The sequence below is a fragment of the Salvia hispanica genome, chromosome 4, assembly GCF_029641045.1.
Source record: "Salvia hispanica isolate PSC_SH4W2 chromosome 4, Shi_PSC_v1, whole genome shotgun sequence".
NCBI lineage: Eukaryota > Viridiplantae > Streptophyta > Magnoliopsida > Lamiales > Lamiaceae > Salvia > Salvia hispanica.
In genome coordinates, this window is record NC_142695.1 from 17,729,178 (window position 1) to 17,744,447 (window position 15,270).

The following is a 15,270-nucleotide window of genomic DNA, read 5'->3' on the forward strand; positions in this document are numbered from 1 at the left end:
ATCTCAACAAATGTGGGACACTTTTCGAAATTCATTTTTTCGTTTAAATCTGGGACACTTTACGAAATATGTTAATGCTTAAAAACTTTTATGAATTATACTAAAAGGTGGTATACAAAAATATTATACATGGAAAAAGCTCTACTTCGATGTACGACGAGGTGGATTATTTTTCATCGATGATATTTGGTAGAAAAGAAAGTTAAACACACTAAAAATTGAGGCATAAAACACTAGTATTAAATTTTTTAACACAGCACAAAGAGTAGTAGTAGCATTTTGTGACTTTTTGCTTAACTAACTATACAACGTGGATTTTGTTTTTCTTAACAAAAAAAGCGCACCAGCATGTTTAAAAAATGCACTCCACCCGCAATAAATAAGCAAAAGTTCCTAGCAGTATACATCGAGGAAGCAAAAAGAGAGAGGTATCAAAATTACAATCGTGTACTTCACAATTTTGCAGGATAGTGCAAGTGAACAAGATATGTGTTGCACCTCATTCATCATTAACGAGCTTACATAAACTTTCTTACAAAAATTGAGTCTGCGAGTCACATGATCATGCTAAAATCGTTAGAGAGGCTAAAAATTAGGAAAAAATCGATAAAAATGGCGCTAAAGCCTTCCCGAGAACCATCAAAATTGTTCAATGCTTGTCTGGCCCGGCTCAACAGTAACACAACAACGTACTAGCTCGTTAGCCATGCGCACTGAGCATTCTCATATATATGGTAGGTAGAAAATCAAAGCCCGCGTTAAAAAGCACAGTTCAACTTGTTGCCACCTTCCTTTTGACAATTCTCTTCCTTCTAGCCTTGGGCGCAGGTGCATCACCCTCAACTTTAGAGTCGGTTTGTCCTTGTCTGATCCCAAGAAGCCCGAGCCCAGAGACAATAGCATTTTTGGATATGAACCATTTTGAAGAAGACTGGTTTACGCCTTCTGAAGGTCTGTTGTAAGCTTTCAGGAGATCCTCCGATTGAACCAATGGATCAGCTTCAACACCAAGCCAAGCCAACCTAGACGTTTCTCCCACTTGAACATTCAGGACCCTGCATGGATTTGCATTCACATTTTACTTCCTCTTTCAAAAGCCAAAGTTACAAAATGCAAGAGATCTTTGATGGAAGTGTAACTTGTAAATTGTTAGCCTTAACCCTTTTATGCTAGTTCCAGAGACTCCACATTTACATCAAGACATGAGCATGAAAGAGCTAAATAAGGGATAAAATGTATTTTCTTTCAATGAGCTCAATGCCCATATGCAGTCCAATAGGCCTAGAGAGAGACCTCCAAATACTACTACAGGTCTGCCCAAGTCAAACCATGCATTCAACCAATTGAGCTCATAAGAACAAATATATCAGTTAATAATATTATAGAGTTAGATTATTCAAAAATCCAAAGACAAACCTCAAAGCAGCGCTGAAGAACAGAGCTACTCCTATAACATCGAAGTAACTGGTCGTAGCTCTCTCAAAACCACATAGAAGTTGATAGCGCAGATTGGCATAGAGACCAAGGAAAGCTCCGTAACCGAGTGCATTGGTGCTAACAGATGGAACGCTCACTGATAACCTAACAAAAGTCATCCCAGAAAAAAAAATGCTGTGTGTCAAGAAGCTAGGAAAATTACCAGAATAAGCATAGGTTAACTAGGACATTATCATTGTGACTATTTCTACCTTCCCTCTTTTTTCCTGGCTGAAAAATTTGATAGAGCCCCCTGTGCAGCTCCGGCAGTAAAACCTACCATACTTAACTCTGCAGCTTTGTAAAGGAATGATAGAAGTCTCTTTTGTATGTCAAAGTCTCTATATTTATAGCTAGCTTCAAAAATATTATTAGGGAGCTTTTGCAGAGTATTCTGCAAATCAGTTTGGAAGGTAGTTCCATATGAACGACAGGGGGCAAGAGACCAAACAACAATTGCATTGCAAGCTGTCACAGTGAGCACATTGATGAGGGCAAGATCCCATTCCTGCTTTATCCTGACACATGGAAATTTAGGAGTCACTGAGTCCTGTTCACTGAGTCCAGAGGCACATAATAATACAGCGAGTTTCCTTTTCTGTTATTGCTACTTCTAAGTATACCTCTCTTTTCGATTCTGGATCTCCCACAAAACAGAACAACCAATTGTACTTGCCTGCTCAAGAAGCAGTCTGAGCATAAATGCAGGATCGGCAATCATCCTGTCAGAAGAAGGTCAGGTCAACATATCAAAAAATGGTTCCAAATCCAATCTATGCTACCCGGAAAGCTATTCACAGACTGCTATATAGTAAATGCCCAAGTGCCAATATAAAAATATACTGTTAGTTCTATAGAATTACCATATAGAATATAATGTCCAATTAATGAGATAGCTGAAATCCTAATGTAAACATTTAAAGATCTCTAAGAGACCAATTAACAGAGATAGAAATTGTAAAAAGTCCTAGATGCCACGTTTTCCCTCGATACTTCACAAGTTCCATCACATACCAATTCTAATACCATATACAGTCTACCAAGCATGAATATAATCCAAAGTAGAAACAACACTTAATGTAATTAACTAACAACGACTCATTCTAACAACTATTTTACATTTGTCTTAATTTTAATAAGACAGGTAACAAAATACTTTAATCTACTTGCATTTTATTGATAAGCTATCAAAAGTTACAGATCACAATTCCCAAAAGAATGGAAAAAAAATCTCACAAGTGGGATAAGGAACAGAACCCAGTATAATGCCACTCATAATTGAGCTCCTAAAAAACCAAAAGCAACAATGCAAACAAAGATCAAGAAATTTCTCCAGCCAAATACAAGCCTGAATCATACAAGCAGAAATAAGAACAGAACATCAAGCTGTCACTTAGAGATACAAATATATGATCCAATTGTTACAATAGAAGGCCTAAATTCCCCCACTATACTACTCTTGAAAGCATGCAAGACGAAAAAGGAATGAAAACAGCAAAACAAGGAGTATAAGAAAGCTACGCTTTGCTCTGAAGTTCCAGTGTCTAAGATAGAGAAACTGTTTCCAGATTGTAAATCCGTAGCACTCAGACTAATAAGCTCAGAGCACAAGGGAAAAGCCGATGCCCGACATAAATCACATATTTCATATTTCATGATGCTATCAAGAGTTCAATTTTAAGAACGGAGCTGTCGAGATATTTTTTATCTTCAATTTATTTCGAAAATACAAATGCCTACAACCAACCTGCCAATAAATGCTCTAGACAATCCTTGGGGAATAGACCGTGAGATGAACCTTGCTGTGGTTGGCCTGGCATTGATTGCAAGAAACTTTACTAATTGAGCAGAACTAACCATACCCTGTAGCAAGCAGATATCAGATATAGTTCTCAAAAAAAGAGGGGGATAAAAAGGGGCCTAGCATTACCATTTCATAGGCTTGACGGAACCCAGCTGGTAAATCCATAATTGTCTTTTGCCACTCATTTAATACAGCATCAACAAATTTCCTATCAAACAACTGCAGATAAGTGTTAGCAAAAAAAAGGTGGTAGACAAAAATTAAATAGATTAGTCTTTAGACAAAATTGCATCCACTTTTGTTTCTATGGACAGATTTGTTCATTACCTCCTCCAGAATGATCCTTCTCCTAAACGGTCCACCCTCGTCTCCCTCATCACCCTCATCAAAATCGTCAAAGTAATCATCATCATCGCCACCATCATCGCCTCCATCACCACCGCCATGACTAAGACCCTTCCCCTGATTGCCACCTCCACCCCCGGTTTCAATCTGCCATTATAAAGAGAAGAAGCTTATGACCAAGTACATTTGAATCCATGAAAGCAGGTTTAAGGGGAGATGTAATGAAGACTGAGATGGCATGCAAATTGTTCAGCAACGAAGAAGTTCCTTCAATCGCCAACCAAGTAGGCTCAAATTAATATCAGCACTCAGCAACACTAAACCAGAAACCTCATAAATTAGAGCTATGAAGCACAAATCCATGAATCCAACTGCGCCATGGTCAAGATAGACCAAAGATTGCAGTATAGAATGGAGAATTGAATTCAGTCAACCAGGATGAAGCAGCAGAAGATGAGCATAGCCTCACCACGAGAACCCCAAATATCATTCTCAAATGCACATTGATCGAGTTCCTCGATCAAAAATTAGCAGACACACTGAAGCTGACGGATTAAAAATATTCCGCTTAAATCCACCTTAAACCACTTAACTAATATCTTGCTATAAATAATTGTGCATAACTTGTGAAATTCGAAATCACCTGAGCACTAGACTTAGTTTCCTTCTTCGTCATATCCAGCTTCGATTTCTCCAAGGTAACTGCTCCAAACGCCCCGTACTGTCCCCCCTTCATAGTGGGGCCAAACTCCACGGAGCTGGAAGAAGGAGTCGAAGAAGGAGCATCAGGAGACGCCTGAAAGCATCGCTCAAGGTGCGCATTAGCGTCACCGTCAACCAACGCAGAAGATGAAGCCCTAACTGTAAAATAATGCCTCCGCCGCCTGCCGGGAAACGGCGGCGATGCTGGACGCAGGGAAATGGTTGCAATTGGCTGCAAGGTGGACGACAAGGATTTGGTCGTTGGCGCGAGAGGCATAATCTGCGCTGTTTGGAAGACTGAATGAGACATCTTTCGCTCTGTTTTGTGATCCGAACTGGTTTGAGCGGGATACTGGATTTGAAGATTAGGGCTCAACTTCGTCGTGGAGAAATGGTTGATAATTCTTGATTCCCCTTGAGCTAATACCTCCCTCAGAGAGAGAAGTGAATTAGGGGTGAGGGTGAAGTGAAGGTTTTGATCAAAAACGAGGCGTCTCTGCGACAGACTCACTCAAACTCGGAGATGAATCGACTCGGCCTTGAATCCGGATTAATTTATCATTTCTTTAATTCCACTTGAATGTTGATTAAAATACATTAAATAAGGTTCATTCACAATCACAACTAAAGCTATTACTAGAGCATGGTAAATGGAGAAATAAACTAATATAACTACCATATTTACTTTTTCTTCATAAAAAATCATTCTCCAAGAAGAGAGATATTTGAGAAGGTATTATACATTTTCCCATTTTGAAGAGGTATTTTTACTTCTCCATCAATAGAGAGGTAAAATTGTATAACTACTATATTTGCCTTTTTTTCATTAAAAACTATTCTCCAAGAGAGAGGTATTTGAGAAGGTGTCACACTTTATGAATTTTTAATGCATTTTGTACTATTATTTTATGTTTAAAAAATCATTTACCTTTCTATATACTCCCTCCGTCCTACAAAGATTGTCCCATTTTTCTATTTTCATCCGTCCCACAAAGTTTATCTCATTTCACTTTTTACCATTTTTGGTAGTAGACCTCATATTCCATTAACTAATTCCTACTCACATTTTATTATAAAACTAATACTTTAAAAGTAGGACCCACATCTACCAACTTTTTCAACTCACTTTCCATGACATTTCTTAAAACCTGTGCCGGGTCAAAGTGTCCATCTTTGTGGGACGGAGGGAGTACTTTTTCTCCTTTAGAGTATGTTTCTTTTTGGAAGGGTATATTCTACTTTTTGATGAGATATATAAATGATATACTTTTTCTATATACCTTCTCCCATTGCAGATGCTCTTAGATGCCGTGTAAGTAAATGATGAAGCAAGTGCAAGGGTCATTCTCAACTAAAGTAGTTGTTCAAAATATAGAGTAGTTGTGAATTGGTGAAAAAAAATAAGGGCATACAAAATTTAAAAGAAATTTGGTTGTGAATTGGTGAAAAAAATAAGGGCCATTCAAAATTTTATAAAAAAAATAGTTGTGAATTAAAAAAAATTCTAATAATTACCTAAACATTTTAACTCAGTAATTAAAAATAATTTCTGGCTGTGAATATCTCGGAATCTATTTTAATTTTGAATTGGAAATAATAGCCTAAAAGCACATACATAATCAAGAATAATCTCGAATGTGAATGATAACCCTCTTTCATAACCAAGAGCTTTGAAGATGTAAGTATAAAAATACTCACCCACAATGTAATTAAGATGGTGTTCGGTTTGCAAGATAAAATAATAATACCAAGATACAATCTAGAATTGAGTTGTGAGATTATTTTAGTTATAGAGAGTTAGCTATGACTAATTATCTCATGATTATTCATCTAGAATTGAATTGTGGGATTGAATCTCATGAACTAAACACACAACAAATTTAATACTAGATACAATCTTGCAAACCGAACACCCCCTTAAAAGTATTACTAAGTTGTAAGTAATAATCAAGCTAAAAACTCTAACTCAATAAATAATAGAGTAGTAATTTTGAGTTGCCAGAAGGATAATTAAAAACTTTTACTCATAAAGACTACTAAAATGTATATGCAGTTGTAAACTTTTACTTTAATAAATCCACCGTTAGTGTTATACAAAACATGAAAATTCTCATTATATTCACACTTAAAATTTAAAACTTTCATCTGTGAATAACACTTGGCAATATCTTATTCACAAATCACAATCACAACCTAATGTCCTAATCAGTTTATAGTTATGAACGATGCGTACAAATTATCATTAACAATTAGTAAAAAATATTTTTATATTACGATTGATGACTTCAAATTCAACTTCACTGAGTCTATTATTTAGTTAGAGTGAAAAAAATAAAAAATAAAAAGTGTTTTTAGCGCTTATTGAATGAATATGTATATAAAAACAATGAATCCTCTCTCAATATACTCCATCTTGCATGTCTTTCTTACTCCATATAAATAAAAGTTTATAAAATTATTTACACATTTTTAAGTCGACTCAATAAAATACATGCATGCAATAGCTTAAACTTGCGGCGACGATCGATACATAGAGCTATCGTGACTCTCAATCATCCTTTACTTTTATTAGAGGTGATTGAGAAGATTAGGCAAACAAAACTAGGTAACCATAAACCCTGAAACAGAAAGAAACCTTTCATGCAAAGCCATTCCTTAATCTCCACAAACATCACATTTCACAACACACATATATATTGAGAGAAAACGACGTTCAAAGTTCAAACGTAACAATCATGTCCACGGCTCGTCGACCCGGCGTGGTAGTGAACGGCGTTCAAAGAGCAAGAACCCACCACTACTATTGGTGCCGGCGCTGCCAACGCTCCATCAGAACCACCACCACCGACCCCTCCCAAGTCCTATGCCCGCGCTGCTTCGGCCAAATCCGCCACGAGCTCGACGTCTCCAGGCCCGGCCCCCTCCTGGAGTCCGGCCTCGACCCCTCTCCAGCCGCGCGCGTGCTGGACGCCCTCGCCCGGATGCTCGACCCGCCCACCCCGCCACGCCAGCAAATCGAAGACGGCGAAAGCAGCAGGCGCCGCTCCTTGATACTGCTTCAGTTCATCGGGCCCGATCAATATCATCCTCCCACCGAGCCCGTGGTTGCCGGGAGTGACAGGGCGGCGGCGGTGGAGGCGCTGCCGGTGGTGGAGGTGAGCGAGGAGCGGCGGAAGAGCGAGTGGTGCTGCCCGGTTTGCAAGGAGGACTTCGAGGTTGGGGTGAGAGTTAGGGAGCTTCCGTGCAAGCATTTCTATCATGATGATTGCATTATTCCTTGGCTGCAAATGCACAACACGTGCCCCGTGTGTCGCTACGAGGTGCAAGGGCTACCGTCTAACAACAACGACAATAACAACGATATGAATAGTAATTTCTTCTTCCCTGGTGATGAATACGATCTTGGGTATAGAGGCGGAGAAGAAGGAGGTGATGGTTCCGGAAATTGGAGGTGGCCGGAGATCTTCTCGTCGAGGCCATTCAGTTTCCTTATGAATTGGGCAAATCTATGCCTTGACTTTATTGACGACACCATCGCTCCAGGAGGTATAAAATCTTTGCTTTCGCACTGAAAGTAATTATAGTACTTGGAAAAAAAATTGTGCATGATATCCAATAGTGAAATGCATTCATCATAAACTAATAAATATATATGATTGACTACAAAGACGATGAAATGGAAATTGTGACAGGTAACTCTTGGTGGCGATCTTGGCCCATGCCATAGCTAGCTTTGTCATTTAATTGAAGGTAAAATTAATAATATGAATTAGACATTAAAGAGGATGAAGATAGGTTCAGCACAGGTATGTATTTCATTCTCGTTCACTGGCCAAACTCATGTATAGCAAATTAAATATTTTGTTGAGACGAACTGATAAATATATCTAAAAAATGATTTGAATGAAATATAATTCCAAGGTACTCAGAGTCTCAGAGCAACAATTGGTGGAAACGATTCAGAGTTAATTAGTACTAGTATGCTCTATAATCAGCTGACTCAATGGAGATGGGAGGTGCTGCCCTGCTTGCCCAAATTGCGGAGATACTTATCTAATTTGTAAATATATCGATAGTTTATATAGAGCAGCATTATTTATTTGTTTTTATCTTTTTATTTAATAAATACAGATTGGTGTTGCATATAAAAAATTTCAATGTCTGAGAATAAAAATGAAAATGTCAAATTTATTGATATATTATTTCTATCTTAATTAGTACTACTACCTATACTAGTATTTTGTTTAGGAGCAAGCCGCCAACCCTGTAAAATCCTGCAAATTTTAGTCAATGTTGTGTCTTATTCGATTTGACCCATCTCTTTTCTTCATAGTTATTTAAGAGAATGAAATTTTAGTTTAAAATGTGTGCCCACACATATTTAATGCGGTATAAATAGATTGGGAAAAAGACATGTAAAAAAATGCGGTCAAATGGAACACAAGCTAATTGAGAGTAATGAAATGAGAGGGTAAAACTAAAAGTCTAAAACCCAATTAGACTGCAACTGTACGGTATCGAGCAACCCTTTAATAACTGAAGTGGTTACAGCGAACATCTCTAATCACTGAAGATGCATAATGGTTAAAGGCTTAAAGTATTATTAAGTCTAAAAAAAAATTCTCAGATTCGAGTCCGTCGCAGAAGTACAGTACTAATTGAAATTTATGTTGATAGGAGTATTAACAAAGGCAAAACACATTTAGATTTTCTTTTTGATAATTATCAAGGTATTCACCGGCGGGCACAGTAACTTTTAAGGGCATCCGCAATGTGCGGACGATGCATCGTCCGTCGCATCGTCCGCGGCCGATACATGGTCCGCGGACGATGCGCGGAGGATACCCCATCGTCCGCCACTGTGGACGACGCGGACGATGCGACGCGTTTCCGTTTTTTTTTTTAATTAAATTTTCAAAACCTATATACACCTCTCATTTTCACTTCATTTTTCACTCTCAAATTTACACTACATTTTCTACATTTCAAGCAAAGTGGATTCCAGAGATTACCCAAATCCGAATAGTCCGATGTTCAGTGGTGCACGATGGCCGGGTACAGAACCCGACGAATACCGGCCATTCGACACCAACACCGAGTACGATCCCGACTTCAGCACCGACTCGTACGGGCTGTCCGACATGGAGCCTTCTCCCCACCGCCCCTCCGCCACCGCCGCACCTCGCGGCCGGCCCGCCGCCGCATCTGGGTCCGCCACCAAGAAGAAGCGGACCAAGGCACGAGCCCAGAAATTGCCTTCAACGGAGGTGTGTGAAGAGTTCGCCCCGGGAAGGACGAACTACTCCGACACCGAATCCATCGTCTTGACGAGATGTTGGATTGATGTTTCGGAGGATCCGGTGTACGCCAACAACCAGAAGGTAACTGCGTATTGGGAGCGCATCGCCGAGAAATACAACGCGGCCAAGCCGGCATACGCCTACAAGCGCCACAGGGAACAGCTCCGCAAGCACTGAGATCAAATAAAGAAGCAGGTAAATTTGTTCGCAGAGGAGTACGAGAAGTGCGAGAGGGAGCAGGGCAGTGGCGAGAGTCTCGCGGATGTGCGGGACAAAGTGATGCAGTCGTACATTTCATTGTAGGGAGATTTCAAGCACTACCAGTCCTGGGCGCTCTTGAGGGACAAGCAGAAGTTCGTTGGTGATGTGATTCCCCCATCGACGGTGGCAAGGAGGAGGGCGTCGAAGCGCACCTTCGCTGATTATACAAGTAGCGATAGCGGCGCGTCTCCAATGGACCTCAACAATCTGGTGTTCGAGGATGAGAGTTCCGGCACACCGATGTCCTCCCGGTGTCCCCTTGGCGTCAAGGCTTCCAAGGCCAAGGGCAAGGCCACATCCTCCTCCGTCGCGCCGCCTGACCAGGCCCCGTCGCCGACCTCGAGTTCGACGCCGTCCGCGACTTCGACTGCGGCCCATGCCTACTCGGATTTGGCGGCCTCCTCCGACTACAGGACGTTGTTGGACGCGCACACCGCCCTCATGCAGGCGACCAACCCGGCTCAAATCGAAGGCATCCAGCGGATGATCGATGGCCTCAGCCGCAAGTTGGGACTACTCTAGACTAGCCTCATTTTTTTTGTATTTAGTGCTTTTTTTATTTCTTATTTTGTAACTTTTTTTAATTAAATAATATAGAATTTTCCTTTGTGTTGTTTTTATTTGTTTGTTTTTATTTACATTTGCAAACATAAAAATATTAGTAAAATGCTTAGGGCGTCACTTAGGGCGGGCTATAGTCCGCCCAACTGCTGGTGGAAGGGGCGGAGGATAAAATGCTGATGTGCCGGTGCATAGGGCGGGGCTTAGGGCGTCGCATAGGGCGCCCCATTATGGATGTCCTAAGGATCGATCCCCCTGACCATTTGGTCAAGGATGGACGAGTCTCATGTCACTCGACCATAGCCCTTGGGTTAAACTTATTTAGATTTTCTATTTCATATATTCTTCTACAGTTTTTTGGCTCATTAGATTTTTATACCAATACATTTATTTACTAGGTCCCTTACACTTATTTTGTTTCATTAGATCTTGTCATTTTAGAGATTTTTATACTTATATTTTTAATCTGGCTGGATTTTTATGTAACTGACCTCAGAATTTAATTAAATTTTCAAGTGTTAATTACATGTATTTATTTTCCTTTTTTTCTTTATCTCTTTTAGAATGAATTCAGCTACAATATTGACTGATAAAATAATATAAGTATAAAATCTCTTAAATCAAAATGCATCATTATAAAGATCTAAAAAGATAGAAAGAAAATGTTAAAAAACTTAATGAAACAAAATATATTAGTATAAAGACCTAATAAATTAAAAAAAATATGACATAATTTAATAAAATAAAATATTTTAATATGAGGACCTCCAGATGTGTTTTGCCTGACGAAAACGAAAAAAGAGAAATGGTAAATGAGTTCGTGATAAGAGTAAAACAGTCAAAGCATGATTAAGCGTCTTATCCTGGCATTTAGAAGTTCATTAATGCATTTGCAGATTATCTAAGGATTTGGTGAGTGAGTACAGTTATTCACAAACGATGAATATTAATCTCATTGTTTCCTGAATTTGGCTATTTCCTCCTCATGTTTCAATCATCAGACTTGTGAGGAATAAAGTGGTGATTCATTGATGACATCCAATTCCAACTCCTCCATCAACGTGTTTAGGGCGCTGCCCACAACCACCAACCACTTCGCAACCACCGCCGCCGTCACTCTCCGCCTCGGCGACGCCCTACGCCGCCGCTTTCTCCTCCGCTCCTCCCTTAAGGTAACAAGTCAACTGCGATTAAATTCAAAACCCCTAATTGCATTGAATCTGCAACATTTCTATCTCCATCTGACTGTTTCCTGGATCTCTCTCTCCAGTGTGGCTTGTTAAAATGAATCAATTAGTGCGAATTACATTTTCACAAAATTGATCTTGTTTGAAAGTCTTTGTGGCTTAGACTTCTAGCTGAACGGCCAAAAGCTTCTGTTTTTATTTTTTTATTTTTTACTTCTGTTTTCTCTGATGATTTAAGGAGCGAAATTGATGAAGCCTTCTTCTTGTTCTTAAAGTTTAGCACTTAGTACAATGAGGTAAATTGCAGAACTTTACTTGAACATCATGTCAACCACAAATAATCTAACCCAAGATGCTGCTAGCGGGAATGGAACCCTAAACACAGGCCTAGCAAGATAGACACTTAGTTATATGCATAGCTTATCTTTGAGTCCAAATGATTGTCATAAATACACAATTTTTGTGATTGAACACCGTTGTGCAGTGAAATGCTATGTTGGTGCTCCAGTTACAATGAGCATGGTGACTTTTAAAGCATTGCAATATGTAACGAACCAAACTTAATTGACCATTGTACGTGGTTTTAAAATGGATATTCAGTCTGATGTAGACATGGCAGATATAGTATGTGAATTTTTTATCTTGAACTAGGAAGAGCTTACCATCATGTCAATCTCTGATCCCTACTAGTGAGTCTTCACTATAATTATGGTTTATGTGCATTGTACAGAAACTTTCTATTCTTAGCGGTGTGCCTCATTTGGAGGATGTCTGTCACGAAAGGGCCCTTCAGCTTGCAGGTTTTAATTGTCTCCAATGGTCATTCAATGCCTTATCTGGGACACTCTCGAGCTTAAGTTTCTTCAATGGAGATAAAAGTGGAAGTAATTCTAAAAACCTGGGGAAGCCACAATCAAGGACACCAAGAAGAGACTTCTTTGATGGAAGGCAATGGACTAATATCCTTCTTGCTGCTAATGTGTTGTAAGTATCAGTATTTCATACAGCTGCCAATGTTCAATTCTATTATGTTGATATTCTACTGATAAATCTCCCTAAGAATATACAACATATATTCTATTAAATAAATAAGGAAGAACAATGGAGTCAGTGAAACACTAAAAGGAAATTTGTATGTCGAATTGTTAAAAAGTTCTCTTAAATATCATGTTTCATGAGTTCCCTAGGCAGTGAATATCTTTCCTATATTTATCTGCAGAGTTTATATTGCACAATATGCATCAGATGGCAACCTCATGTTTCTGGGTGCCAAGGTTTGACTTTATTGCCTTATCAAAGTACTGGATAATATGATACATACATACATACATACATACATACATCAGAATTTCTGTAATTGGACATGTTTCCTCTTATATATTTGCAGATTAATAGTCTCATTAGTAAAGGGCAGTTATGGAGGCTAGTCACGTCTTCCTTTCTGCATGCGAATATTGGGCATCTGCTGGTTTGGTTTGAATATTACTATAAAAGCCCTGATTCTGGTTGACTCGGCATGTTAAATTGAGAATAGTTTGTCCTTTTCAGGTCAATTGCTATTCTTTAAACTCAATTGGGCCTACTGTTGAGAATATATGTGGTCCTAAAAGATATCTAACAATATACATCAGCTCAGCAATAGCAAGTAATAACTGGAAGCCCACTACAGTCAGTAATTTTCTTGTAATCTAAAAGAAGTCCATTTGTTCTCATCAAGGCCTTTGGCATACCTCAGGTGCATCCATGAGCTATTGGTTCTGTAAAGCACCAGCAGTGGGTGCTTCAGGAGCTATATTTGGATTGGTAATCACTTTTCTTCTACAAGTGCTGCATCTTTTGGGTCCTATTTAAGTTAACTTTATTGTCTTTCAAGGTACTCTATTCTGTAGAAGAAATCTTATTCAGAGCATCATCATTACTGTATGAACTGTTGCAGAGTTGCTAGTCAATTGACATTTTTTTTTCTGTCATTCTATCTCTGCCTCTGGTTTCTCTTTATCTAATATTGGTTAATCGCTTACATACTCAGGTTGGATCCTTTGCTATGTTTGTCCTGAGGCACAGGGGCATGGTCAAAGGCACTGAAAATGATCTGAAACATATTGCACAAGTGATTGCTATAAACATGGTACGTAAACTTCTCGAGGGCTTAATGTTGAAAATGACAAATCTTAATGTCTTCTATCAGTTGGATTAAATTTTCAATTACTTCAACTTCATCATTATCTCAGTTTGTCCCAATCATTTAGAATCTTGTGACTGTACAGGTTTGTTATAACCACTTTAGAGTCTTAGAGAACATTCCTAATTAAGATGTGAATTCCCGACCATATCTTCAACATGTATTATCTCAGTTTTGTCTCCACCATTTAGTATCTTGTGACTGTACAGGTTTGTTATCACCACTTTAGAGTCTTAGACAACATTCCTTATTAATATGTGACTTCCTGATCAAATCTTCAACATGCATTTCACTTTCAGCACTTCAAAGTTAACAACTATAATCATTCAATACACATTATTTTCCAACTTACTTTACAAGATATCAGGTCACACAGTATGATGTGCGATGATTGCTGGTAATTGTGTGACTAGTCTTCAAATTTCTTCTCCGTACTTGATTAAGGGAATCACCTATATTATTACTTCATTTTATAGGATATTGTAATGATACGAGTCATGACAGAACTCTGTTGCATGCTTCGATGATCTACCTAATGAAATGAACATCTCTTGTGCAGACAATTGGGTTGCTGTCTCAGGGCATTGATAACTGGGGACATGTAAGTTGGTTTCTAATTCATAAGACAACTGTGCATGTATGTATCAACTTCTTGCAACTATGATTCTCAGAACATTGCTGCTTCAGTCCTGAAGAATCTTAGAACAATATTAAATATGTACCCCGTTTGTTCCTTATATACGGTAATACTCCATGTGTCAAATATTTCAGGCTGGAGGGTTGCTAGGCGGGGTTGCGGTGTCTTGGCTTCTTGGTCCTTCCTGGGAGCTTCAGTCCGTTGCCCGTGATGGCAGGAGAAATTTCGAGGATAAGGCACCCATTTTTTACTTAATGAGGAGGCGTCCTAAGTAAGCTGAGCATTTCTCAACCATATTGGAATTTGGAATGGTGAGGATTTCTGTAAACTTGCAGTAAATCTTACACCTGAACCTAAATCTAGCACTTGTCTGACTATACCAACTGATGTATCTCACTTTATAGTTCAGAAAATTGGCATATTATAGCACTAGACACCGAATTTCTGCGTTGACGTCTAAAGTGGGTATCGATGTGAATTACTTGTATCGTTATACTATTAATTACTCACCCTGCCCTAAGTCCCATTTTTCCATTTTAGAAGTATCATAGTATCATGTAATAAAAGTCTCATCTCATTTTTTTTAAGTGAAACTCATATTGCAACTCATTTTACATTATAATCTTTAAAGTGCAATCCACATTTCACTCATTTAATATACTCATAACATATTAATCAATTCATTAAAATTTGTGCTAAATCTGAATATTATCAAGAAACTTCGACTGAAAAGGATAGAGGATAGAGAGAGTATAAAGTAACCACTGGTTATAGGCAAACAATCTTCCTAAAATGTCTTATTCTCAAATGTGTTC

General features: G+C 38.7%; 3 protein-coding genes across 7 annotated transcripts; 2 read left to right on the forward strand and 1 right to left on the reverse strand.

The window, feature by feature from the left end:
* Nucleotides 1–477: 477 nt before the first annotated feature.
* On the reverse strand, nt 478–4,845 carry LOC125193804 (protein RETICULATA-RELATED 5, chloroplastic-like). The gene is made up of 8 exons (XM_048091691.2): nt 4,269–4,845; nt 3,608–3,772; nt 3,407–3,499; nt 3,224–3,339; nt 2,100–2,198; nt 1,689–1,994; nt 1,417–1,581; nt 478–1,055 (listed from the first exon to the last, which is right to left on the reverse strand). The coding sequence occupies exons 1-8, from the start codon at nt 4,635–4,637 to the stop codon at nt 773–775; spliced, it is 1,596 nt and encodes a 531-aa protein (XP_047947648.1). The 5' UTR covers nt 4,638–4,845; the 3' UTR covers nt 478–772.
* A 2,157-nt stretch (nt 4,846–7,002) lies between these two features.
* On the forward strand, nt 7,003–8,524 carry LOC125193806 (E3 ubiquitin-protein ligase RING1-like). 2 transcript variants are annotated; one of them, XM_089056257.1, is made up of 3 exons: nt 7,003–7,873; nt 8,020–8,136; nt 8,260–8,524. In XM_089056257.1, the coding sequence occupies exons 1-2, from the start codon at nt 7,063–7,065 to the stop codon at nt 8,052–8,054; spliced, it is 846 nt and encodes a 281-aa protein (XP_088912383.1). In that variant the 5' UTR covers nt 7,003–7,062; the 3' UTR covers nt 8,055–8,136; nt 8,260–8,524. The 2 variants fall into 2 exon arrangements, with proteins under 2 accessions (XP_088912383.1, XP_088912384.1); XM_089056258.1 differs by having other exon boundaries at nt 8,020–8,133; nt 8,249–8,524.
* Nucleotides 8,525–11,241: 2,717 nt separating this feature from the next.
* On the forward strand, nt 11,242–15,000 carry RBL10 (RHOMBOID-like protein 10). 4 transcript variants are annotated; one of them, XM_048091693.2, is made up of 10 exons: nt 11,242–11,361; nt 11,451–11,621; nt 12,367–12,620; nt 12,856–12,910; nt 13,024–13,104; nt 13,185–13,281; nt 13,372–13,439; nt 13,666–13,764; nt 14,378–14,419; nt 14,590–15,000. In XM_048091693.2, exons 2-10 carry the CDS (start codon nt 11,481–11,483, stop codon nt 14,728–14,730), a joined length of 978 nt encoding a protein of 325 aa, XP_047947650.1. In that variant the 5' UTR covers nt 11,242–11,361; nt 11,451–11,480; the 3' UTR covers nt 14,731–15,000. The 4 variants fall into 4 exon arrangements, with proteins under 4 accessions (XP_047947650.1, XP_047947652.1, XP_047947653.1 ...); XM_048091695.2 differs by having other exon boundaries at nt 12,430–12,620; XM_048091694.2 differs by having other exon boundaries at nt 11,283–11,365.
* The last annotated feature ends 270 nt before the right edge of the window (nt 15,001–15,270 follow it).